The sequence below is a fragment of the Colias eurytheme genome, chromosome 7 (genome assembly GCF_061535395.1).
Source record: "Colias eurytheme isolate Ceu_HAF_F1 chromosome 7, ilColEury1 Martin Lab GWU primary, whole genome shotgun sequence".
NCBI lineage: Eukaryota > Metazoa > Arthropoda > Insecta > Lepidoptera > Pieridae > Colias > Colias eurytheme.
In genome coordinates, this window is record NC_142986.1 from 8,822,697 (window position 1) to 8,850,371 (window position 27,675).

A 27,675-nucleotide genomic window follows, 5' to 3' on the forward strand; every position below is an offset into this window, starting at 1 on the left:
AAATTGCCTGAAAGTTTATTTCGTGATAAATAATGCCCGGATAAAACCACAATAAAAAAATTATAGGTCATCCCGGGGAATCAGAACAAAACCGCAAGTTCAAGCTTATCACTTCAAAATCTTCTATAACTCCCAAAATAGTACGTGAAATTAATGATAAGATCATAACCCACTTGATACGCAAAGGAAAGTTCACTCGGCGCACGCGCAGGTGTTCTTGAGAAACGATGAAAATCCATTAACGAGTCAATTATATCGACAAATGGTACCATATAAAATACGAGTTTTACGTGCGAACAACTTAATTGCAATGAGGGCGGCGATAAAATATAATTTAATGTAAATATGATAAAGGCAGATCTTAATTTAGTTAAAGTGCCATCGAATTATCGCTATTGAGAGAATAAATATATAAATCTGTTCTCAATTTACATTAAAAAAAAAGTGTGTGCGTGTAACCTTTACGCGCGATTGAAGTAAAACTTCTTTGGCGTTGACGACATATATCACTGAAATGATTAAATATTAACTTAAATAAATAAATATTATATTATAATTTAATTATATTTATATTATTCATTCGAAACAGGTAATTGAATGTCATCATAACTTCTTACGTACGAAATTATAGGTTTGTGGTAACTATAATGTGAAACATAAATTTTACTCTCTAAATTTGCTACTTTTCTTGAAAATACAGCATCTATCGTTGTACCGAAACGCGTTGTTGAATGAAGTCGAGAATTATTCATAGATAAATCAAATTTTTCTTCTAAAAAATCAATTAACGGCTGAGATTCCTGAGAGCGAAAATTAACATTAAAATCTCCAGTTAGAATCATCGGTAATTCATGATGAAAGTCGAGAACCTTCAATTATGAACTGAAGTAATTGCTGATGAATAAATTTTATGATATTTGTCAGGCTAGTATTTGTAGAAATATAAATAACAACGATAATCACAGGTTGGTCATTCGTATTAACACATCGAACCAAGGCGATGTCACCAATTTGTGAAACCTCATCGGAAATTTGTGATAATATAGTTGGTGAAATATTTTGAATTGGTGTTACATTGTTCAGTGTATCTGTAGATGAATGATATACAGCTACTCCACCAGCAGTTGAGTTGGGTCGTTTGTATTGGGTAACGCAATAAAAATTTTCAATAAGAATTTGTTCGTCATTTTTCATCCAAGTTTCGGAAAATAACAGCAATGTGGACCTTTTTAATACTTTATCATTCAGATCAGAAACATGAGCACGTAAACTTTGGCAGTTGAAGGAAAATAGTGTAATGTTACTCTCATTTACAAGGTTATATAATTCTTCCTGTTGTGTTATTAGGCGAGAATTTGAAAGTCTTTCAAATTCACACTGTAAATCAACTATTCCCCCTGGACGCTTTCTTCCATGATAAAATTTGTTGTCATCGGTGTTTGAGACAATGAACAATCCATTTATATCAGTTACTCGTGATAATGCTACATATAACAGCTGCTGACTGTGACTTTTATTGTATTCATAAACGATTTGATCAAAAGTACCACCTTGAGACTTATGTATTGTAAGCGCACAAGCAGATACTAATGGAAAGTGATTTCTCTTTGCAAATATTGTCTTATTTCTATTCATTGGTACAGATGACGATCTTCGTAAAATTGGGACTGCTGTTCTACTAATGTTTAGAGTTTGAATATGATGGGCAGCTTTTTTCCTAATTTTCTCTCCTATCTTACCAGGAAACTCAAGCCATAAGCGTATGATGTTATCACTGTCATCACGTTCAATATACACTAACTTTCCAACACAACCGTTGGCTAAGCCATCAGATACATCAATATTGGTTGTAATAATGTAAAATTTGTTAAGAACTAATATGATTTCATAAGGCGATCCTCCTGTATCAATAACTAACATTTTATGAAATTGTTGGCGTACCTACATATGCTTCTTTTTCAACTGAATGACAACCTATATACATATCTGTTGCTATGGATACTACTTTGTCTTCAGCAATATTTAAAATAGATTGATTATAATCCGCAACATGTTTATTTTTATTTTAAAAGTAATAAATAAACAAGTATATTTAGAGATTTTCAAAAAATTTTGCAATTTAAAATAATGTTTAAATTAAAACTGTTGAATTTTTCATTCACTTTGTTATTCACAATTGATCCGTTTGAAAATTTGAAAATAAATAATCCTAATTGATTATGATATTTGCCACTAGCTGGCGTATAAGTCAAGAAGCGTGTAGTATATGACATTTACTTACAACCAATCAGAATTATTATTTTTAAATGGCGGAAACTACAAAGACTATAGTAAGCGTTACTTCCGTCAGAAAAAAAATCTGAGTTACTCCCTAGTCGCGCCTTAAGAAGTTTTACTTCAAAAACATATTTCATATCAAAATTAAGTAATGTGATTATTATACACGATGAGAAATTACATAGTTAGTACATAGTAAATAGATACCATAAAACAAAATAATATCTAATATATATAATAATATACCAAAGGCCTAATAAATTAAAACATCTGATAAATTTCGCTCTCAAAACAAGCTCTGAAGAGCTTAGATTTCAATCAAATAAAGTAACAATACTCAATAATAATAATATACACCCTAATATATTGTATAGGGCAAGACGTGTAACTAAACGCTACTCATAAACCTCTGCAGAAGGTTAACGATCAATTACTTTCAGTCATTCAATTGAAGATATAACTGAAAGTCACGAAACTGACATTTTATTCAATCCTTATTTACGTAGATAAGTCATTAAGGGCCGATTTTTCAATGCTTGGATAAAACTTATTCGTCGAATAATGTATAAAACTACCATTTTAAAAACGTATTCTAATTACACAGTATTGACAGTTTACGTGACATTTTAACATTATCGTGTAATACTTTATTGGACGGATAAGTTTTATCCAAGCATTGAAAAATCGGCCCTAATTGAAAATTAAATATTATGAGATACAATTATCACAGGCTTAAAGCTAAATTATTAAATCGGACATAGGGTGAATAACTAGATTATTCCTATGTAGAACAATTTAGCATCTACTAATTTTACAAATGTATGATGCTGGAAACATCAAACAACATGTAGATAAAATAAAGCATTGTTTAGTTTCAATATTGTAAGATTTTTTATAAAGGCAGCTTACTGAGAAATCAAAGTTATTTAAATTAGACAATAGACACGCCACTTATCAACGAGAACCTTTACCTATATGTAGCGTGCATTTTTAGACCTATTATAAGTATTTGTTGTTCGTTCATGATTTTAAACTATGGAGTTTCTTGTCGATTCTTCTCTGTAGAAACTGCTTAGCGAACCACTAGTAAAGTTGTATAAATAAATGCCTGCCCTATACACCAAAAGTTACGTTAAGTAGAAACGGTACATACCACCAGCTCAGCAAACTTGGCGTCGAGCTCATCTTGCGACGGCATCGGGTGGGTGGGGGTGACCGCTTGTAGTGCGAGACCCCCCTCCCCTCCCACCACGCAGTATGTGATCTCGGGAGGCTCATCGTTCTGGAACAAAATGGTAGATTATAACACTTGCGTGTGGATTAAAAAAAAATGGTGCACTTATATTTGTACATATACGTCTTGTAAGCTATAATGGCTAGTTCCAATGGAAATTGGCTGCCGAGGCCTAAATTAGGTGTGCAGAACATTGATGTACAATATATAACTTTTAGTATGACAAAGCTGCAGAACTATTAAAAGTCACTGCATTGTATGATCAAACTATGCAATCTATGTCTATTTATCATTCTAGGTTTTAAGTTCTAGAGTAAAAATATTTCACTTATTTAAAAACAAATACTTGTACTTATAGTTTAACGTTCTTCAAAACTACACTGTAATATCACAGTATTACAATATTATTTCCTAGGTAATACTGTGGTAATATATTAATTACGTGGTACCTTATAAAGAGAAAAAAGACGATACCATTGTGTAGATGAGTCATACGATGCAATATCCAGCCTTATAAGGACAACGACGTCCAAAGAAGCAAAATGAAAGATAGTAAAAAATATCGAGACGGCGAAACCATAATTAATCTCAATGAAAATATTTCCCAACAATCACTCATACAATAAAGACGGTCTTGAACAAATAGGAATAAGGGAATTTCTTACCCAGTAAACTATTTATTTAATATTTTTTTTAATTTGATTTTATAACAACTCTACAGTTAAAAAAGCCCTTTTGTACAATGAACCCAAGTTCCGGTTAGTAATTGAAATCTGGTTTATTATACAGATTAGCTTTGAAATATCACGATTCCAACTAAACATTCAAAATGCCAACCATACACTAGAGTCAGCGGTAATTTATAAGACAACTGAAACTATAAAATGGAAATGAGTTGATAATTTCATTAACTAACCAATTTATTTGTTAGATAAATCTGTATTACACCTTTATAACTGGTTCACGTTCTTAAAAAAAATATTTTTCTTAATAATATAATGAGTATAGTCGTGTAAAAATCAATAAAATATTTTGTAATGTCACTTAAATTCTTTCGTTCAAAAGTTCATTAAAATATTATATGTGTTAATCCTTCCTTCCTGTTGGTGGAATTGTTTAACTTTGCCATTATCAACTACTGATTTACTAACTGTACCTACCACAGATAATTTAAAACTATTATCAACTGTCATAATATCCTCATCAACCTGCCCACCAATAAAATAAAAAAATCAGATGTTTTGCGCGAAGTGACAGTAGTACCCACCTCAACGCTTCGCTTATGAGGCGTGCAATATACACTATCATAGAAATTCCCTTAAACCGATGCTATACTACTTATAAAAAAAACATCCACAAAAGGCACTGACAAGTTGTCTCAATAAGGAATCGCGGAAGGATGGAAAGGACATTTAAATTGAATGGCGACCGCTTAGTATGTAAGGTTTACCGTGTTTTACGTTTTAATTAATTTACTTTGTTCTTGTCGTATGTTTACATTAACCGACTTATAAAAAAGATCTCTCAATTCGTAGCATTGTTCAATCATGTTTCTTGATTCGTACAGTTGGATGCAAAGCACATATTTTAATTTACTAATACATATATATACTTAGAGCTTTGTGAAAATAATGCAATATTTAAAGCTTTGTAAAGCTTTCGAATTTTTTATATGAAAGCTATCGAATATTTTGATGATTATTTTAGTTATAAGCTCCTGTAATATTTCAATCCAAACAAGGTGAGCCATCACAATTATTAGCCTTAATAAACATACCTAGCAATAGAAATAAACAGTATAAATAATGTGTGATTATTGAGAAAAGCTATCACAGTGGTATCGGACTACGAACAGGATTCCTTCCAACAATTATTTGTACAATTATCGAGCAACAAGATTGGATTGCTAGAAGACATTTTTGTAAAGCAATTATTGATTGAACTTTCTGATTGATTTAACTAGACAGGTAGATTTAAGATCCACATTCAATAAAAGTCAGTTACTCTATGTTTAGGTGATTATTTAAAGCTCCATTGTTTTAGCAAAAACTTCACACTAGAACGGCATATGCCTATGCACACATTTTACAAATCATAATATCTTCGGATGAATTCAAAAGAAATAATTTTTCATATGAAATCTATATTCAATTTCCTCCTATCAATTTCCTGAGGAGATTGATATAAGAGAGGAAATTGATATAAGAGTACAAAATACCCTCCGCTGCAGTGCAGCCTTACATAAAATACTGGTGTCGAAGATCCTCAGCAGACGAACGAAAATCTTAATCTATAAAACCATATTAAGACCTATATTAATGTACGGCTGTGAGACATGGACACTAACACAAAAAGAAGAAGGCAAGCTCCTAGTCACTGAGAGGAAGATCTTGAGGAAGATGTTTGGGCCAGTGTTAACAGAAGAAGGAATTTGGAGGAGGAGGAAAAACCTGGAACTTGAAGACCTAATGGCTGAGCCAAATATAATCGGTGAGATTAAATCGCAAAGACTCCGATGGCTCGGCCATGTAGAAAGAATGGGGGAAGATCGAGCAGCGAAACGAGCGTACCTGGGACGGCCATCTGGACGCCGTCCGGTTGGCCGTCCTAGGTACCGCTGGAAAGACGAAATCGCCAAAGACCTGCGCACCCTCCAAATCGAAAACTGGCAAGAGATGGCGCAGGATAGAGTAAAATGGAGGCTCTTATTGTCGGAGGCCAAGACTCACTTTGGGTCCCTGCGCCACTCCAGTAAGTAAGTAAGTATGAAATCTATATTAGTACAAATCGAAACTACGTTACGACCCTAGGCTAAAACTTGCTTTTACCAGATAATATAATAATAAACCTCTTACTAATCATTGTCCTAAAACAAATTCAGAGCAACCCTGACCTATCACAACACAATGGCGATTTATCGTCCCATTAAAGAACAATAATTACTAATTAAATAATGGCGTATTACTCTCGCCAATAAAAAGACTATAAACGATGACTCATGAGTCATGGCTGAACTTGTGCGGCGCCTGCGATGCATTTCTGTGAACTGTCGCCGACGGCGCATTGCCGTTGCGCATGTAGGGATGCCAATACAGAGAAAAATGTATTTAAATTTTCGAGTATACATGAAAACTTCTTACGTGCAAATTATTGCTTTTTTTTCAAAGCGGTTAACCTGGGTGAGTTTTCGTAATGCAGAATATATGAAAGTGTAAAAAAAATCGTGACAATTTATACCAAAATATTCGAATACATTTGTCAATATCATTATGTACGAAATTCATATTGCATTTAATTGATTTAAACTATCAGAGCGAAACGATAACACAGTTATATTGAAACATATAACATTATTCAACGCATACAAAAACAAGAACACGACAAACAGATAATTGTAACAAATATTGAATCAAGATATTGCACCTTAAACTTTCCAAGTGATTCACAACAATGACGTTCAGATAGCACATAATAATAATGTGTATAGTTATAAACAAATAGCTGATGAAATGCAAACAGTGTCAGGTTCATGGACTACACGTGACATAATAAATGAAATAATACAAATAGATATTAGTATGTAAAACGTTGTAACAATAAACGAATATGAGGATAGTAGCTTTGGCTTTTAGAGATAACACGGTCGCTGCGCCGTCGTTATGTTTAGCTGTGTAGGTATTTATCAATAAATGAGTGTGATTCATGCACAAGAATCTGTATCTATAGTAGGTGGTAAAAATTAAGGTGGTCATTTAATCAAGTCTTATCTCTTCTTGGTGTTTGTATACAATTTCCTAACGTTAAACGATTAACGATTAACAATCACATTGAATGACGATTTTTCTATTCTCAAAGTACAGAAAATACTAAACTCCACTAAAACAGAACCATCAACAATTTACACTATTACTCATACCAATAAATCACACCCATACTTGAAAAACACATTTGTACCAGCCCTAACGCCACGATCCCTAAACTGGGTCCGTAGTATTTTTGTCGATGACTACACCACGAATGTCCCGAGCTCCCGTCCTATACAAATTTATTTATATTCACTCCATTATATTTAGTTTGTGACATGAACACGTGTAGGTACATGATTTATTTGTTTAACAAATATTTTATTAGGGACTTGAACATAATATCTGCAAGAGGAAAATTAGTGGATTGTTACCATTCTGTGTTTTCGTTATTTAGAATCGTATATTAATTGGGATTTTAAGGACAACAATAAACATTGCTATAAATAGAAATGTTCAGTTGATCATTAAGTTTACCTTGAATATACTTCAAAGTTGTTATTATTTCTGACAGCCCTAGTGTATTAAACGGTGTGGATATCGGCCAAGCGATAGAAATCTAAGTGGAATGAATCAATATTCAAGAATTCATCAATGAGATCTATTTAACAAGAGAAATTCAATTAAAACGTGAGCAATTAATTATAGCATAACTGTAAGTACTGAACTAATCAATTAGGTCAATAATTTGTATGCACCAAATACCAATTATTATACAAAAGTTAACTAACGGATCCATGATAAGGAACTTTTCCATATAACATGTTGTTCTTATGCTCGAAACGTACGTTTGGCTTGATGATGATATTGTAGCTTTGATTGTAAAGAAGTGGTAAATGTTAAAAATATGTAATGACGATTCGAAAGTGCTTCTAAAAGAAGTCTAATTGAATAAATAAATGTTTGAGTTTGAGTTTGATTCTCTATTTTTCTTTCATAAAGGCATAAAATATGACTATACTTATAATCAGATCCAAACTCCACCAACCGTTTAACCTAACAATATCAAGAAACATGACAATAAAGAAATCCAACAGCTGGCCAACACTTTTCCCGAGAGACGTGTAAATCATCAGGACGTAAATAATCATGTTCTCGCGTGTTCATTATAAAATACTACCAGGAAATGCGTTCGTTTAATCAAATAATGCATTTAACTTCAAAGGGCGCGGCTACAAGCTCATCTAATTATACAAGCTTGTGAAAGCGCACCATTTAATTGTTAGAATGAACATGATTAAAGTTAACTGAGGCAAAAGAGAAAGGATTTTAAATGAAACGTCTATTACAGATCCTGATATTGTCTGAGTCCTGGCGTAATAGAGTGGAATTGCAATCATCATAATAATAAACAAAGGAATATACAATAATAGCTGCCTGGTCTATAGCACTCTCTGCGGGATGATTATTATATTCATTATGGCTGGTTCACACTTTGATTAGTGCGAGTGCAGGTGATGAGTAGTACTACGTGTGGACAGCGACTGTTTAGTGCGAGTGTTTAGTAGGCTGTGTAGTAAAGTGAATAGAAGCGTGTTCTATTTTTTTGCGAGTGGACTGCGAGTAGCCACGTCCCGCGCGCCCTCCCTTCCCCCTCACTCGCAGTGTGCCTGCCTAAACACGTCTGGACAGGAGTGTTTAGTGTTTAGTGTTTAGCGTAGTGTGTAGCGTCGCGAATTTCACCATTGTCCTGCACTCGCACTAATCACCTGCACTCGCACTAATCAAAGTGTGAACCAGCCATTACATGTAAACATCAATCAAACAAGCTATCGTGACGACCTGCCCCCGTTCCATTAGTCTTAAAGCGATATTATTTCCAGTGTGGAATAATGACACTTCTATATAGGTCTTCTTCGTCTAGCGCCATCACTTTCCCACATTGGAAACAAATACTGCTATAAACATTATAGTAGCTTCTCCAAAAGCTTTGAATCATAGACGGCAGAATCACCTAAACATTTTGAATAGTAAGTTCGGAATAGCATTTGTCTATTGATCCCAAAGTAACACTCACTTTAACCAACGAACTCCTATGCGTCTTCTTACGTTTACTCTTCCTCGAAAACATTATAGACACAGACACTGGGCCTCACAGTAAGCCAATAATATAAATATTAAAACAACACACAAGGAACAAGGCACGACACCGTCACGACTCCGGACCGACCGCAGCCCGAGCCAGACGTCCACCGACTAATTACTAATTACCCTTTATCAGGTTAAACGATTGACAGTTTAAAAGGACACATGTGTTATTGTTAAGAATGCGCAGCTAGATAAGAATACAACGGAAGTCTTTATAAAATTTCTAACAAGGACTTCATTTAAAATTAGACACTCTAAATTGACCTTAAATGTAGAATTTTTCTTTCAATCTGTTTCTAAAATTTGAAATATTAAATATCATACTAAATTCTCTCACATAATTGAAAATATTGCAACAAGCCGTCGTTTCACAACTGGCGTACAAAAATGCCAAGATCAACGGCTCGGTTTATTTATGTATCTCCAATCGAACAATAGCATTCATTTCCATTCAATCCATTAATTCTAATAAACTACATTGTACGCTGATACTCCATATAAAATAAATATAAATGTTACCATTGCGTAAGGTAAAATCGCACTTATAAATAAGTCTGTATATTATATACTTTAGAAGTGCATATGAATCTAGAAAGAATCGTTTACAATATAGCACCAATATATAATAATGTAAGCCAGGAAGATAATCCATTATCCAACCAAGCGTATGACGTAGAATGAATCAGAAAGCCGGAAGATTCCTAACGCGTAACTACATATAGTAGCTACTATCATTCAGTTAGTAATATCATCCTTTCTGACCTTGTGACCTTAATACATGCATCCGAATGTTCAACTCGTTTATATGGCGACACTACCTACAAGACGTTATTTTTTTATTGTACAATAGGGAAGCGCTTGACTACGATCTCGCCTACTGGAAAGCAAGAAATGTTGCTGTTCTGTTTCTTCTGTTATTTTTTTTTGTTTCTCTTATGTGAAGTTCACCATATTATACTCGTCGTGGAACGAGCCTATTTCATATCCCAATTCTAATCCAGTAGGCGACGCATCTACACCTCTGTAACTGTCCTTACAGAGTACTACAACTTGCACACATAAAATCAAACGTATTCAACACAGTCTTGCCCTCAACAGGCCCTACAATCGCGACCACCCACACTGACCTATCTCACGTTTCAACTGACCTCATTGCCACCGAACGACACTTGATCTTTATTAACGCTCCTACATGTGATTGATGGCCACAATAACCCAGCATTGTGTGATATAAATACAATACGATTGAATGAAGTACTCCTATAATAGTAATGTTTGTAGGATATGACGATGAAGCGAAGAGAAAATTACGCTATGATAGAGGAAGATTTATAGTGAATTATTTCAAGGAAATTGTCCATCGTTTCGTATTATAGAAAAGCAATGATGCTATTATAAATCTCATATTATATCCTACATGTACACATCATTAAAATGTATAAAGGGTTATTAATACGCCAGTATGACAATTAACCCAAAAACATTTCAAAAATACAACACAACATTCATAACAAATTTGAAATTGTACGACTTATGACCAGAATTTACACCAAAGACAAGACCTTACATGCAATACGCTAACCAAATTACCGTACATCAATACAAAGTGTAATAAAGTTGAAACATTAAAACCGTGCACGCATCGCCGCGTGCGCAGGTGCCATCTCGATACATCACGCCGACACTACACTTGACCGACATCCCCGACTTTCCATTATAAACCAGAAGATAAAATATTAATGTACTCCAATTCTTTCCCATGTTAATTATGGAAGAAGAATGAAAGCGCCATAATAAGATTGAAGCCTATTCTACTCACTCTATTATAGCTACCAATAGGTAATGTTCCTATTTAAAGACGCTGCAATTTTATTTCTCAAAGTTAACAATATATTAGATACTAGCTGGGCTCCGCTCCTGTTGGTCAGCGTGATGATATATAGCCTTATCCTTCCTCGATAAATGGGCTATCTAACACCGAAAGAATTTTTCAAATCAGACCAGTAGTTACTGAGATTAGCGCGTTCAAAAAAACAAACTCTTCAGCATATTAACTAGTGGTCCGCCCCGGCTTCGCCCGTGGTATCTACATGTTTAAACTATCCTATCTCTCAAGTTGAATCGAACTGCACATGGTGTGCGAATTTTATTATAATCGGTTAAGTGGTTTAGGAGTCCATTGAGGACAAACATTGTGACACGAGATTTATATATATTAAGATATTAAGTATAGATAAACGGTTAACGGACTAGTCCCACATAAATCCAGATCACGCCAAGCTACCATTACAGGCGCATCACTCGAATGAGCTGCATAATAGTTACACGCACGCGATATCAATTAATATGTGAGATATCCACAAACCATATCATCTCTAAACTGCTTCATTTAACGCTAATAACACGAAGTCTTCAGGTGAGAGCGTTAGTTTCGATCATATAATATTACGTAAACGTTTTGAATATTTAACAATGTATTTAATATTCAAGGGTCCACATACTTAAGCTTCATATTTCATATTTTTGTAAAGATTTATTGCTGTTGGTAAATCGTATGATTGCGCATGCGGAAATCTCTAAAAAAATCGTTCTGTGAAAAGGGCAGAATGCAAATTTGAATAATCCTTGAATATTATTAAAATATTATATAATTTTACTATCAATATTAATTTTATGTCTTATCATATGTATCAATATCTCTAGAAACTGATTGTTGACTTTACCGACTGCAGCTGAACAGCTTATTAGAAAAAGTATCAACACACGATCCTTTCGAACAATCTGTCATACTTTCATATCATCACATCACCCAGTCTTCACAAACTACATATACGGTATTATACCTACAATTATTCGAAGCGTTAATAAGCGTGTCTAGACGCAACAATTTCTCACACTGCGCCCGTGACACATGCGAAGTACCCTCAAAATACGTACTGTACGTATTTTAATTGCAGCCTTTCAGCCGACTCCACGCAATCCCTTGCTACTAATTGAACTGTGAAATCATGAAACGCTTCAAAAGCACACATTTTACGTGCCCTCGTAGACACAATTGCATGTCAAACTAAATAGTGCTGGAGAGGTCAGAATGTGGCAGACTCTTGAGTTTACTTTAACGCTTACAACAATGGTTAAAAAATACCATTTTTTAAGACACAATTAATATGAGGCATTTTTTTCTATGAAAAGCTAGATAGTATAAATATTTTCTTTTTCTACTAATTTTTAACATGACACAAAAGGCTGCTGGCTTATTCTTAATATCATTCAATTTCCAATTGTATTATTCCTTTATCGATTTAAAACTAGAGAAATACAAACTTTTAACGATACCTCCCTAATGTTGCATACACATCATACTTAAAATCTACAACCAAATCAATTATAATACATGATATCCTTACAATAACCAACTAACACGCACGTCTGGTGAAAGTGGCACGCGCATCGAACCCGCGACCCGTCAGCTGACACGCGACACGGCGTGTCAAATGACGCGACCACTGGGCCATGCGACACGTCACGCTATGCACACGAGCATTCGATATAATCGCAATGTATTAATTATTGAATAAATAGGACACACGCACATACGCATCATAATATAATATGTACACACACATAGACAAATCATCTTCTTCAGCCTAGTTTTCCAACTTGAGGGTTAAACGCCTCCTTTTAGTACCGTCCTGTTCATAATGAATAGAGCATTAGTGAGAAGGTAAGTAAATATTTTTATTGAATTTTGCCACCATTAGCTTAGCCCTTGCCATTTTCGTTAAAACCGATGAACTTTCACGAAAATACAATTTATATACTACTAGCGACCCGCCCCGGCTTCGCACGGGTGCAATGCTGATACTAAATACACTACAGAAAAACTGTGAACGTTGTTTATAAAAACATAGCGGCTTCGCACGGGTATAAAATAGATAGCTGGGCGGCCGACCGGTACCGCCGCAAACGCTACGTCCCGCAATTTTTAAATCTGTAATATCTTCGAAAATATTCACTTAAATCATACGGTGTAAAGGGCCATATAGATCTATATTAAATGAACAATGTATTCAAGGTATTTAATTGGTTAAGGATTAATGCTGTATTGGTTAAAATCGCATCGAAAATTAGCCATTATTTGTCGTAAAAAGTAAATGACAAAAAAAAGTTATTGTGGGTTATCCATAAGAGATAGACATATACCATCGCGGACTTTTCTGTAAACCTTTTCAATGTGTATAATACTTAGTACATTATTTTGATAAAACTCGTAGGGTTCAGCCTGCGTTTGCAATGTAAGCGGAAAAAATGTAATTTTTTACGACATCACATTAGAAACCTCAAAAATAACAGTACTTCTCCACTATTTAATGGATGTTATTATACATATAAACCTTCCTCTTGAATCACTCTATCTATTAAAAAAAACCGCATCAAAATCCGTTGCGTAGTTTAAAGATTTAAGCGTACAAAGGGACATAGGGACATAGGGACATAGGGACAGGGAAAGCGACTTTGTTTTATACTATGTAGTGATGGCTTCTACTCTACCAGTTTATGATAATAATTGCAACCATTTATAGTGCGTAACTTGAACTAAGCAGCAAAATAGAAAAAGTACTAGACAGTGCATCAAAACCGGTCGTAATTTATTTATTTATTTATTTATTTATTTCTAAAAGGTACCTTACAGCTAAACATAAATTAAATAGAACATTATACAATACTATACGCCAATTACAAGGTACACCAATAACAATACGATACAGTGTGTGAGCAAAAAAGAAAACATAAAAGATACAGTACTAATAATAAACAAATCCTATATTACAATTAAGTAGGTATAAAGGTAACATTATGTATGTGTGAGTGAAAGTGAAGTGTATGTGTATGTGTGTGTGTGTGTGTGTGTGTGCATGTGTGTGTGTTATTAGTGATTTTCATTACAATTTTGGTCAATAAGCTGTAGTATTACTTTTTTAAACTTCGTGCGAGATAATTGAAAGGGATCAGCCGAGGAGAATTTATTATTATAATTATTCGGAAGTCTCAGAAAGGTTGAATGTTTGAGATAATTAGTAGAGGCTGCTGGCACACTAAAGAGAGGCGTATGACGAGTACGTTGTGATGGCACACGATACTGTAAGTATTCTAAAGCAACAGGAAAATCAAAGTTATTATTGACAATATCATACAATAGCATAAGGTCGATTACGTCTCTACGATCCTCTAAGGTATTTATTTTATAGTGAGAACAAGCTTGTGAATAGGTCAAGTCATATTGTTTATTTTTATAGTTCATTTTATTTACAAATACCTTTTGAATCTTTTCCAATTTTATTATATGGCATTTATAGCTAGGTCGCCAGATGACGCTAGCGAACTCAAGAATACTGCGTACATAAGCATAGTACAGAACTTTCAAACATGCCAAATCATTAAAGGGTTCAGCTTGTCTCAAAACAAATCCTAAATTTTTATAGGCTTTTTGAGAAATAAATTCAATGTGCATGCGGTAACTAAGTTTGTCGTCGAGGATCACACCTAGGTCCCTTACTGACGTAACGGATGGAATAATTTCGTTGCTAATTTTATAGTCAAAACGTATAATTTTAGTAGCCTTATTTCGAGAAAAAGTTATTTTTTGGCATTTATTTATGTTTACTGATATTTTATTTAATTTATAATAATCGGTAAGCCTATTGAGATCGTCCTGAAGTAAGAGGCAATCCTGAGGGGTCGTGATTTTTCTAAAAATTTTCTTGTCATCAGCATAAAGCAGAAATTTTGAATTTTTAAAACAAGTATCAATATCAAATAAATAAATATTATACAATAAGGGACCGAGGTGCGATCCTTGGGGGACTCCGGAAGTAACATCAACAAAGTCAGATCTATAGCCTCCCAGGATAACAGACTGACTACGATTTCGAATATACGACTCCAACCACCTGAGGAGATTCCCTCTGATGCCAACCGCGTAAAGCTTGCGAATTAATATATTGTAACTGACTCTGTCGAAAGCCTTCTCAAAATCAGTATAAAGCACGTCGACCTGCGCTCTTTCATTCATGCTACTATTCACAAATTGTGTTAATTCTAATAAATTCGTAGTGACATTACGCGACTTAACAAAGCCATGTTGGTTGGAAGGGATGCAATTAATCGTTGAGCTATATAAGTGTTTATGTACAACTTTCTCTAACATTTTCGCGAATATATTAAGTAAAGATATACCTCTATAATTCGTTATTTCATTTTTAGATCCTTTTTTGTGTATGGGTATGATTAAAGCTTCCTTCCAGCATTTAGGGAAGACTCCTTCGTTTAAAGAACGCTGGAAGAGTAATCGTAAGGGTATTACTAAACCAGACTGACAGTTTTTGACAAAGATTGCAGGTAAACCATCGGACCCAGCACCCTTCCGACTATCAAGCTCTCTGAATAATGCTTTTAGATCCTTATCGGTAAGAAAGATTGAACATAAACAGTCGGCTACATTTGACTCCTTAATAGGATTTACAAGATCAGCAGAATCGTCTGATCGAAAAACAGATTGAAAGAAATCGCTAAATGCCGAGCACATATCTTTACCCTTACTTAACATATGTCCACGATAAGACATACAACATGGATAGCTAGAATTCCTACGTTTATTATTGATATACGTCCAAAATTCCTTAGGAGAAGATTTAATAGAATTTTGACATCGTAAAAGATAATTTGAGTGAACTTCTACTTTTAATTCTTTTAATCTAGCTCTGAGTAGTGAAAAGGTTGAATAATCGCTAGGATTCTTATATTTTTTCCATTTACAGTGAAATTTATATTTTTCTTTTATGATATTAATCAAAGCCGGAGTGTACCATTTTGGATAACGCCGACGCGAAGAAATACGAACAGAAGGCACATATTTATCTATTAATGACCTTATAATACCATAAAAATTATTGGTAGCATCATCAACTGATCCAGAGTTTAAAATTTCATCCCACTTAAATTTACTTAATTCTAAGTTGATAGCATCGTAATCCGCTTTAAAAAACTTTTTTACTTTACCAAACTGTGGTCGTAATGGCTTATTATTAATGTCGTAAATTGTAATTAATAGAGGTGTATGAAATCTATCCATATTGACTAAGAAATTAGAAGTAATGTCCTGACAGTTGATACTTAAATTAGAGAAAACTAGATCCAAAATATTTCCACAAAAGTTTGGTGTATGGTTAAACTGACCCATACCCATTAAATTAGTTATATTTAAAAAACCCAAACTGGCTTCTAAAAGATCCGAATTGCAATAATTGTTAATGCTGTAGTTAAATTTATCCACCCAAGAAATAAAGGGTAAATTAAAATCACCAATGATTAAATAATTATTATTGGGATAATTGTCATGAATCGAAAGCAACGCAGAACTGAAAGACCTTAAGAGATTAGGCAGATCTGAAGAAGGAGGCAGGTAAGCGGCAATAATGTGGAAATCCACCTTATCTTCGAACATATCACCCGACATTGACAGCCAAACACTTTCTACATTACCACATTGAACATTTTGAGTGATGAGAGCATTGTAAATTTTTTAATGCAGATTAATACGCCACCGCCTTTCCTATTGTGTTTCCTATCGCATCTAAAAACCTCGTAACGCGAATCGCAAATCTCCGAGTCTAAAATTCCATCGCATAACCAACTTTCTGTGATAATAATTAAATCATAATTGTTCGACAAAATGTTTCTATGCAACTCCGGTAATTTCGTACGTAAGCCGCGAGTGTTTTGATAATAAATACTTATATCCTTACTTCTGGAAGCCATTGAAAAAGAATGAAATTAACAAAAGCTATGCAATAAAAAATAAAAAACAATATTAATGAAACTATAAGAATAAGTTGATAAACTATAATTTCCATTACAATAGAAGCATATAACTCGGTAATCCAAAACATATTGTTAACAAACACGGTTTTTAATGTACTAAACGAATAATAACTATTTAAATATTCACGACAAAGAAATACAAGGTCGTTACAAAAAATATCAAAAAACCCGCGGGCAGTTCTAAAAAATGTCGTCAAGTTCAATGTCCATTGCAAACGAACAGTGTAAATCGGGGGAGATAAACCTTTTAAAGATCGGAAGTAAATATGGTTATGCAAAATTATGGAATTATTAGTAATTATTAATAAATCGAACAGCACTTTAATATTAATAACTGGAGTAAAATTAGGACGATAAAATAAATATGTATGAGATTTATGACTAGTTATTATGTGTAAAAATGAGTGTGGATTTGTATAAAACTGTGAATACGTGTAATATGGGGTAAGTTTTAACGTGTAAATTTCAAACAATAACAAATAAAAAATTTCTATAATTTGGAATATAAAATTATTTTTAAATCTATTAGGTATATAAATATATGCATGATTAATTTTTATGTGTAAATTTGAGTGTAGATTTGTGTTACGCTGTGAATATGTGTTATATAGGATAAGTTTTAAAGAGAAAAATTTAAACATAAACAAACAGAAATTTACTACAATTTGGAATCTAAAAAATTTTTTAAATCATCTTCGGAAGATATAGCTTTGGCTGGAGCCTTCTCGTTTGCGCGTATGTATATGGTACAGTTTTTAATCCATACAAACTTAATATTCATCTCCTTGGCACGTTTCTTACAAGTATTTAATAACATTTTATTTGCCACGGTGAGGTGTTCGTTAATAAAGATCTTCGTTGCGGTACCGGTAAAACCAAGGTCATGCGACATAATACTCTTAGTTTTATTACACTTCTTGAAATTGCTTATCAAAGTATCTTTAGTGAGTTTATCCCTTAATTTGGCGACAATTTTACGTGGGGAGTCCCTCTTCTCTCTGAATGACTGAACGCGAGTAATGAATTCAATGTCCTCCTTATTAAGATCACAATTAATAGCTGATGCCAAACGAAAAAAGACTTGAAGTAGATTCTCGCTTGATTCTTCCGGTATTCCAACTATTTCCACATTCAAAAATCTACTTTTTTGTTCAGTACGCTTGGATTCACGTTCGAGGGATGTAACAGTCGTTTGAAGGTTTTTTATCATATCATGACTCTTAACTAAATCCACCTCATACTTATGCAACCGTCCCTCGAATCCCTTAACTTGCGATTTCAACCTCTGGATATCTTCGTTCAATCTGTCTACTAAGGATAACTTAATGTCAATATCTTCGATTCTTTTATACATATCCTCAATGACATTGGGATTAATTTTGCTCGTTAAGTCATTAAGATCATTTCTTAATTTTTCGACCTTATCAGGCAACGAAGAAAGAGTCGAGAGCATTTCCTCAATTCGATTTAAAGATAACTGATATGAAGAAGGTTCTTCGCAGGACTTGGCGACTTCACCAGATGCAGCTAAATTTCTACACTCCGGACAACACCACGCACTCTGTCTTTCGTAGCCTACGCCAGCCGATTTCTGTTAAACTAGCACAATGAAAGTGATATGTGGAACGGCAGCTCGAACAAAATGCTCCATCAGACACTAAGTCGCTACAACGTTTGCAATTCATGCCGAAGGTTGTAAGCACAGGCGACAATAGAACGTCGTACAGAGCTAAATACGTTCACTTGTTTCGCGCAAAGTCTCTTAGCATAGATAGCTCGAAGTCGCAACCGTCGGGCCTTCGATCCGCGAAACCAGAGTTCAAATCCAAGGCGGGCAAAAAAAAAAAAAAAAAAATTTTAATTTTAAGCACAATCTCAGAAACACAGACGGAATGTCCTGCCACACACAAATCGAAATTCGAACTGATAATCTCAATTAATTAATTAATTGCGTATAAAAAGGTTTATCGAGTGCGTGATTTACGTTTACCTGAGATAAATATCTTGTTTATTTATAAAAAGCCACATACCAGCTAATGATTTATTATGATTATTTTTCCGACCCAAATATCGACCAATAGAATTGCACCATTTGACGTCACGTGGTACAACCTACATGGTATTATACTGATAATTTTTTGAAAATTTTCTCTGGTCGTTGACGTCAAACTGACAGGTTCAATTCAATTGTGAAATTATTGGCCGACATTTGGGACGGAAAAATAATCTCCCGAATACCACACGAGCTTCAAAACTATCTGGCATTTCCCTCAAAGATCCTTGCAAACAAATATAGTCGTCAAGTTTTGCAGGAAAAATCACTCGCGCTTCGCGCTCGTGATTTTTTAACCTTGACTAAAAACTTGACTCCTTCATTTGTTTGCAACGAACCTATCGGAAAATACCCGATAATTTTGAAGCTCTTGTGGTATTATAAGTGATAGTTTGCTACGAGTGGAATCCCCCATTTTATGTAACAATCTCGATTATATCGTGACCAATTTTCACTATGTAATCGGTAACCTATAAGCAAAGAATTACATGCATAAATATAATTAATAATAACGAGAAAATGTGTGTCCTATAACTATATTTATAACTGAAAATTTTATTAAAAACGCTCTGTATCGTTTCTATTTCCTGGATATTGCTTTACCTTATCACCTAGAAAATTGTTATTACTTAAACCCTGTGCCTCATTTCTAATACGATTTCGATAATTCTTTTTTTATTATATTCCTTGAAGTACGAGGATGGTTTTTATGTAGAGAAAACTTAAATATGTACCACGGGCGAAGCCGGGGCGGACCGCTAGTTTCTAATAAGTACTAATTCTGATTATAATTATTACAATAATAATGATATATAAAATCTTCAGTCTAATTTATTACCGGACGAAATTTAATAGAGTTCAATGAAATGTCGTGAGAAACTCCTGCGCAACATAATATTTACGTCCAATTCATCTACCAAATTAAGCAATAAACTTCACTACCATGATATTATATACATGTGTCTTCTTAAAATTATTTAAAACGTCAGAATTGCTATAAGCTGTCACATTACATATTATTAATTATTAATCTTTAAATATCAACGATAATTATTAAGAATTAAGTAATGAAAACACGCAACTGTAATCAAATAGCTTAAGAAATTCACTCATCTACTGGATATAAATCATCCATTAACAGAATAACATTTATATTTATAAATAGCGAAATAAAATTCAAATGAAGAAATAACGAAAGCTCTTAAAATGTCAAATGAAAATTAATTCTCGTGTTCAGAAGCGAATGCAACCAGTTCAAATTAATATTTTATTTGCATCATGTTATCACTAAAGCCGTATTAAATGGTAAATATATATTATAAAGGCGAAAGTTTGTAAGGATGTATGGATGTATGGATGTATGGATGTATGGATGTTTGTTTCACGTAAAAACTACTGAACCGATTACAATGAAATTTATCACACATATAGAGGGTAACTTGGATTAACACATAGGATAGGTCTTATCCCGGAAATCCCACGGGAACGGGAACTATGCGGGTTTTCCTTTGAAAACGCGGGCGAAGCCGCGGGCGGAAATCTAGTGGTAAATACATAGTATTAAATATTCAAATATTAAAAGTACCTATCCTTGACACCTCAGGTGATATTTTTTATATTTTTTTAGAAACAAGTTAAGTTTTGTACTTGGATTTTGCATCATCATCTAATTTAGAATATTGTGAATGTATCCAGTTTTGGTCTTATTGTCCATTGCATTCCGGGAACATGTATTGTCTGTACGATTAGGTAATCGTACATACTGTTTACCATAGATACTTCACAGTGCTATTTGACTCGACATGAAAAGGACCAAACTATCCGTCTCATAACAAAACACGGACTAACTACTAGTCTAAATCGTATTATAACCATGGTCTACGTAGGTGTCATTATAAATAAAAAGACGGGTTGCACTCCGGGAGTGCCGGCAGAAGTGAAAACTTGATTATTAACGTTCAGCATGTTTGATATTTTGGAATGGTATCCGTCTTACGCTTTTTCGATCAGGTCACGTGTCCTGACGCGAGTTTAAGATTTTATACCCATTACAGAAAAAGTGCTCAACGCCGCTAAAGAAGTTTTCACTTCAAAATATTTAACGTTAAACCATAGGCAAGGATAATAGATAAGGACAAGTTTACCCCTCTTTACGTTAAACCATAATAGGTACGTAAAACCATGGCTAGGTCTGGGCTAAAACCAGGTCTATTAAGATTTTGTTAGGTATATTTAAGATTTTGTATGAAGACGTTATACATCTTACTTCATAAAATCATATGAACCACTAGTTACCTGCAAGCACGGGCACATCGGCCACCGCCGGCGCATCGCGTGCGGCATCTTCTTGCGCGGCTCGGGCTCCGCCGCTGGCTCGCCGCACGCCCAGCGCACGAGGCGCGCGCGCGCCGCCTCTGCCGCCTCCAGCCCGCGGGACCAAGATGGGAGACCCTGCAACAAATTGTATAGACATTAGTTTCTACATACTACTTCTCTTTTCAAAGGAGGGCTCACTAAAACAGTCATCACTGAAGAGTTTGAACATACTATTTCACAATTGATATATTCGCCAATTACGGAAATAATTGCAAATTTGATTTCACCATTTCTGTTGGGATCAGAAAGTCAGTAGACCAGAAAAGAAGCTATTGAAGTCATCACAATATAATCTCTTAAGGTAGACAGATGTACGTGCTACGTACCTAATCATAATATGATATTCTCGATTACTATGATCATATAACTAATAATTATTAACATTATATAACTTCTTTAACAAAATAAAAATACATAAGTCAAAGAATAACAGATGATTCATGCATCATGCATATGAAAATATCTTATCACATCCTTGCACAAGATCAGCATCGGTGATAATATTTCATTCCGTTTTTATTCCTGTTCAATTATACTTCCGCTACGCTGTTAACCAAGTATTAAATTATTCAGACACCTTGTAAATCGAATAGTAATAGTCCGTCCAAAATAACATGACAGATAATAAATATATGCACTGCGAAACTTGAGCGGAGCAAAAAACCTTGTAATGTATACTTCCCTGGTATTACAATTACAAGGAACAATACGCAATAATTCGAGGATTATAAAGATGAAACTTAAATATTAGCTTAGTTCAATGACATTATTTTCCCACACAAATATACAATTTGCAGCTCTGTTGATTTCAATTGTTATCACTTCATTGTTTTCTTTTTTCTATTCAAACATAAAACACCACACACCATCTTGATTTATTTCTCGATTAAAGTGTTCACATATTTAGGTCATGTTTCTGCCTATAGATGGAAACAATAACATCATTTGCTATTACAATTAATGCATATCATGCCTCGAAAGAGGATCATAAATTTTTATTACACTTTCACTCAATTCAATTCACCATTAAATCGAAGTAATAATTACAATGATACATTTGTTCCATATAAGATATAGCATCGCCATTGACTGTAAAGTCAGTACCTAGTTTAAGTAAGTGCTATGACGATAATTTGCATAAATTATTTCAAGTCCGCAATAAATTATTATTAAGATTGGTATAGTATTTCTAAATTTTATAAATCTAAAGTATCAAGGTTATAAAATCTTATCGATCGAATCGATTTGCAGGTTTTTGTGCAATTTGCATGTAAACGACCTGAGCTAGGCATTTGACACAGTCGCTCGCTTGTCACGGATTAGTAGTTATTTCTTCCTTTTTCAATTTTAGTTAATATGGAGTCATCGATGCATTAAGATGAGCCGGTTAGAAGGTCATAAAAAAACAAAAAACATTTTTATTTTGCATAATTTCGAGTTCGAAAAGGTTGAAAACATTGACAGCATATTTAATATATTGCATAATTTAAATTTAAATAATATTTTCAAAATTATCCAGCATCATTGATTCACCAGATAACAGTTATAAAAAATATTACACCCGAAGTGGAATGATTATATTAGATAATAGAATGTCAAAACCTGTATTTTTGATCGACTTTCTTTAGCGCTGACGCAATCACCTTAGGACGTAGTCTTTGAATAATAATATTTGTATGATAAATAACGCATACGCTATACTATGTTTGTTACTCACTCATTCACATTCTCGCTTTCTTCTTCCGCATTTTATTATTCTTGACGTATTTTCTAATATATTAATATGAATGTAGGATTGCATTCACGAAGGTTTTTAGAAATTTAACACTATTAAGATGTTGGAAATTGAACACGACCGTACACTTTTATACGATTTGAAAACCAAATGTGGATTTGAAACAAAATTAAAAAGGATGATGAATATTCATTAAATTTTCTAAAACATATCACCATGGGAAGTGCATTCCAAGAATGCTGAGAATAACGATAAGAAATTGAAAATAGATGGCCAAATGCCCATAAAAACGCATCCATTTACGTTGCTAAATTCAAAACTTTAAAAGCAGTTAACGAATTTGGGAATGCTGATAATAATCCAACGACGATAACACTTAATATATGTATATCAAGCATCTCATTACGCATTCAGTATCCCACGCAAAACCAGCATCAAATATTCACCTCCCTCATCTCCATCACTATTTTATTAATTCCGCCCCAATTTCAATTTTACACGTCATCAGATTCTCAAGTACCAATTTCATCAGAGGCAAAGCATTGTTCTCTTGAACTTTGAGTCGGCATTTAGTGAACTATTGCATTTTAGATCGGAACCGAGTGATAGGCAGAAACCTTATTTCCACCTGTTTCACAGTTAACTCGCTATGTGTGGAAACATCGCCAATGAGGTATGTTTGAGTTGATATAATTAATTAGCGCCGATTCGGAAGCGGCTAATTAAGATGCAAAATGCGAGAGACGCGTTAAACGTTGTATCTTCGCGTTATTAATAATCATTTAAATTGACTTGTTAAAAGCTATTAAAGAATGTGACTATGAAGTATTTTATAAGCGACTATGTAATTAATAAGCAGGTTCGTATTTTGAACCTAACCAACTTCTAATGTAGATACAAATCGGGTAACATATAAATGTTACCCGATTTGTATCTACATTTCTACTCTGGTAAAAAGCTATAAATTCATAATTTTGTTCTACCCATAACTACGCAACAAATATTTCAAAAAGGTAAAACGTAAACCCAAATACTGCGGCTATTCAACAGTTGTTTAGCAAAAGTAAACAACAATGTCAGAATACAGCAAGCTTTTACAAAACAGACCCGTGTAACAAATCCGACAATCCGTGTGGATAGTCACTTTCGTTGACCGTGACCGTCGACCTGTTTGTATGGAAGGAGGCCATTAACATGGGAAATATGTTCTTAAACATTGGCGTAAGATAACTATTAATAAATAAGAACTATAGTCGAAAAAAAAATTAGATATACTCGCATAAACTGGTATCGTTAATGATCCTTGAGATAAGTGTACAAGTATGAAATAATTATTTTTGTTTAAAATCTTATTTAAAATATGTCAAAATTGAATCTTAAGGAATCGGCTACATACAAGTAAAACTAATAAAAACGAGATTAAAAAAATAAAAATTAGTTAATTCTATTTTTGAAATTGTGACAATTTTTATAAAACACGATAAAAAGAAACCCCAAAAGAGATCGTTTCTTTGTAAACAAGTACAAACGCATGCTGCCACAAAGTAAATTACAATCGAACACGTGAATAATTCCGATCACATGTGGCCACGAAATTTGTATCTCCTCAACACACGGAACTATACCATCTATTGGCATCACTTTCTTGACCGTGAAAGAGTCCGAAATGCATAGTGTGTTAGGAGGACACTATAACCATGGACATCACGTACGCTCCGAAGCATGAGGTGCAAGCGGTGAAAGTGAACGATGAATATGCTGATGTTTTAAATGTAGCGAGAAATATTGTGCGCGCACGGAATGTGCAGGATTTTGTGCGGGGGTTTCACAGGGGTCAGCGCAGGGTCGTGTTTTGTTTAAATACTATGTGAATAATAAAACTAGTAAATTTATATGATTTTCATAACTAGTAAATTTCATAGAACATACCAACGTTTAAAGACAGTTACAGCAAGACATTATACAATTTAAGCATTCAATGATCCAATGTGTTTTTAATCAAGAGACTATCTGATTGTCGTCAAAGCATACCATTATTAGCACCGGTGGATTTGTTTACCTTCTATGACGATCATTAACGGACGTTAGATAATAATCAACATCCACATAAGTTAATAATTTGGCACAAGAGGTGACCGAGGATGAATTTAATTATACTTCGTTGATTACCTCCTTGACATCTTTGACATCGTCATCGTCTTTCAAAAAGTGATTATTTAAATGCAATTAATCAACAGGATCAGTCAAATTATATAATTGAACCTTCAATTTAACAATTATTGTAATTATTTTGAATTGGTCGATGCATTAAGTGAATAAATTAGCTTGATATAATTGAACGTGATAAATAACAAATTAGTAAATAGTAAATACTTTCGTATAATATTTATTATACGAGAATATTTTACAATTTGTACTCGTTGTTTGTTTTAAATTATTTTAATAGTATATTAAAGCTGAAATGTAAAGAACCTTGGCTACTAGCGAAGTTGTTTTGGCAAGCCACTATAAATACTTTCGCGTATATGCAAAGATAATAAAATCGTGACCAGCTTTATTATTATCTCGGGAAAATACATAAATTTTGATTTACCTATAGTTCTCAAAGAAGAAAAATCTTTTTGAAAAGCAATTCAATTTTATATACGTTCATGTTAATTAACACCGTCATTTATCTCGGATGCAATAAACGATCTCCATTAAGCATTTATTCAATCACTTCAACGAATTAGAACACTTTCCTCTTACCCACTTTTTCCGATAAGTTATCTAAGACATCAATCAATTAAGAATGTTATACAACAATTTACTTCACTGTATTCCGAACACGTTTCCAATTTACTCCTTAGCTAGTTTTAATTAGCTTATTCGTAAATTATGCAATTGCTACAAATATCTTTGGAGTATAGTAAAATATTTCGAAACAGCTAGAGCAAGATAAATCTTTCATTTACAATACGACATTACACCTGTAACATGTTTACATTTTACAACATTCGTTTGTTTCTCCAATTGCTTCCGTACAACTAAATAATTGTTAGTTTGTGACTCTAATAAAACTGATAGATTGCTCTTCCTATAATTTAATTTTGCTAAACAAAACGCTGTTAATATATAAACTGTAAGATCATGCAACTATGTTAGAATCTTTTGTATAACATCTCACAATTATATACCAAAGCAAAATACCAATAAAAGTGTCCCCATCGTATTTATTTCAATACAAAAACCTATCATAGTTACTACAACTATCCGGATAACACACAACCATTAAATAAATCAAGCCTTTTTATAACCAAAGATGGCAAATCTAGTGCGAATGATCTAGAAAAAATGTCCAGGAATCCGGTTGTAGGTTTGAACTGAATCAGCGTAAACAAGTAATAAATTGGTTTTCATTTGGACGCGATGCCAAACTCTTGCATTATTCATGTCACACTTTTATAGAGTGCATACAGATTTATATGTCTGACAAAGTCATGTCGTTAAAGAAATGGGTAACATAGAAAAAAGTAATAAGGTTTCTTCGAAGAATGTACTCATTGAAGTTAATCAATAGTGTATACTAATATGGTGATAGAAAAAGAGTATAAAAACGTATCCAAACTTAAGCCAACATTGAATATAAGTTCTCCGAAAAGTTAGAAAAGATTCATGAAGCATAAACTGGGGTCAGTCAAAACTAAGCTATTGAACTTCTTTTATAAGATCGGATACAAATAAATGTAATGTGAATGGGATTGACACTAATATAGAGATAGGTAGATGATCAAAAGGAAAATTCTTAACATTACCCTCAAGAAGCTTCAAAAGAATCAAGCACAATAGTTGAGATAGAGGCCCACTAAGCACCTATAGAAGCTCCTCTTATAACATCAGAAGCTATCACGAAGATATAAGAAGTTCCAAATCATACAAAAAACTCCAAACTCAAAATCAAACCTACAAAAGAATCGCGTAAAACAGAAACAGCTGTTCTCCAAGCACCCATACTTCCACATCAAATCGATCTTACCAGCCGTAGTACTTAAAATCGTCTACAAAACGGAACAAGCGGATCTCATAACAGTTACGCAACACTGACCCCAATTATATTGACGAGTTAATTGAGCCGCTACGTGCGGTGGAGACGATGAAAGGTGCCGTGATTTGATTTCTTGTTTAGTGTTCATTTCTTCCGGATTGTTGTTTGGGTGTTCCAAATTTTTAGGTGTTTTTTCTTCATGTT

General features: G+C 33.7%; 1 protein-coding gene across 1 annotated transcript in view; it reads right to left on the reverse strand.

The window, feature by feature from the left end:
* DAAM (disheveled-associated activator of morphogenesis-like protein) overlaps window positions 1-27,675 on the reverse strand; it is a 74,655-nt gene that overhangs the window by 27,701 nt on the left and 19,279 nt on the right. Inside the window, exons 3-4 of the mRNA XM_090103618.1 lie at window positions 21,632-21,787; window positions 3,431-3,559 (exon numbers count right to left, since the gene is read on the reverse strand). Of these exons, the coding sequence (XP_089959744.1) occupies window positions 3,431-3,559; window positions 21,632-21,787 (285 nt within the window). The remainder of the gene's footprint in view (window positions 1-3,430; window positions 3,560-21,631; window positions 21,788-27,675) is intronic.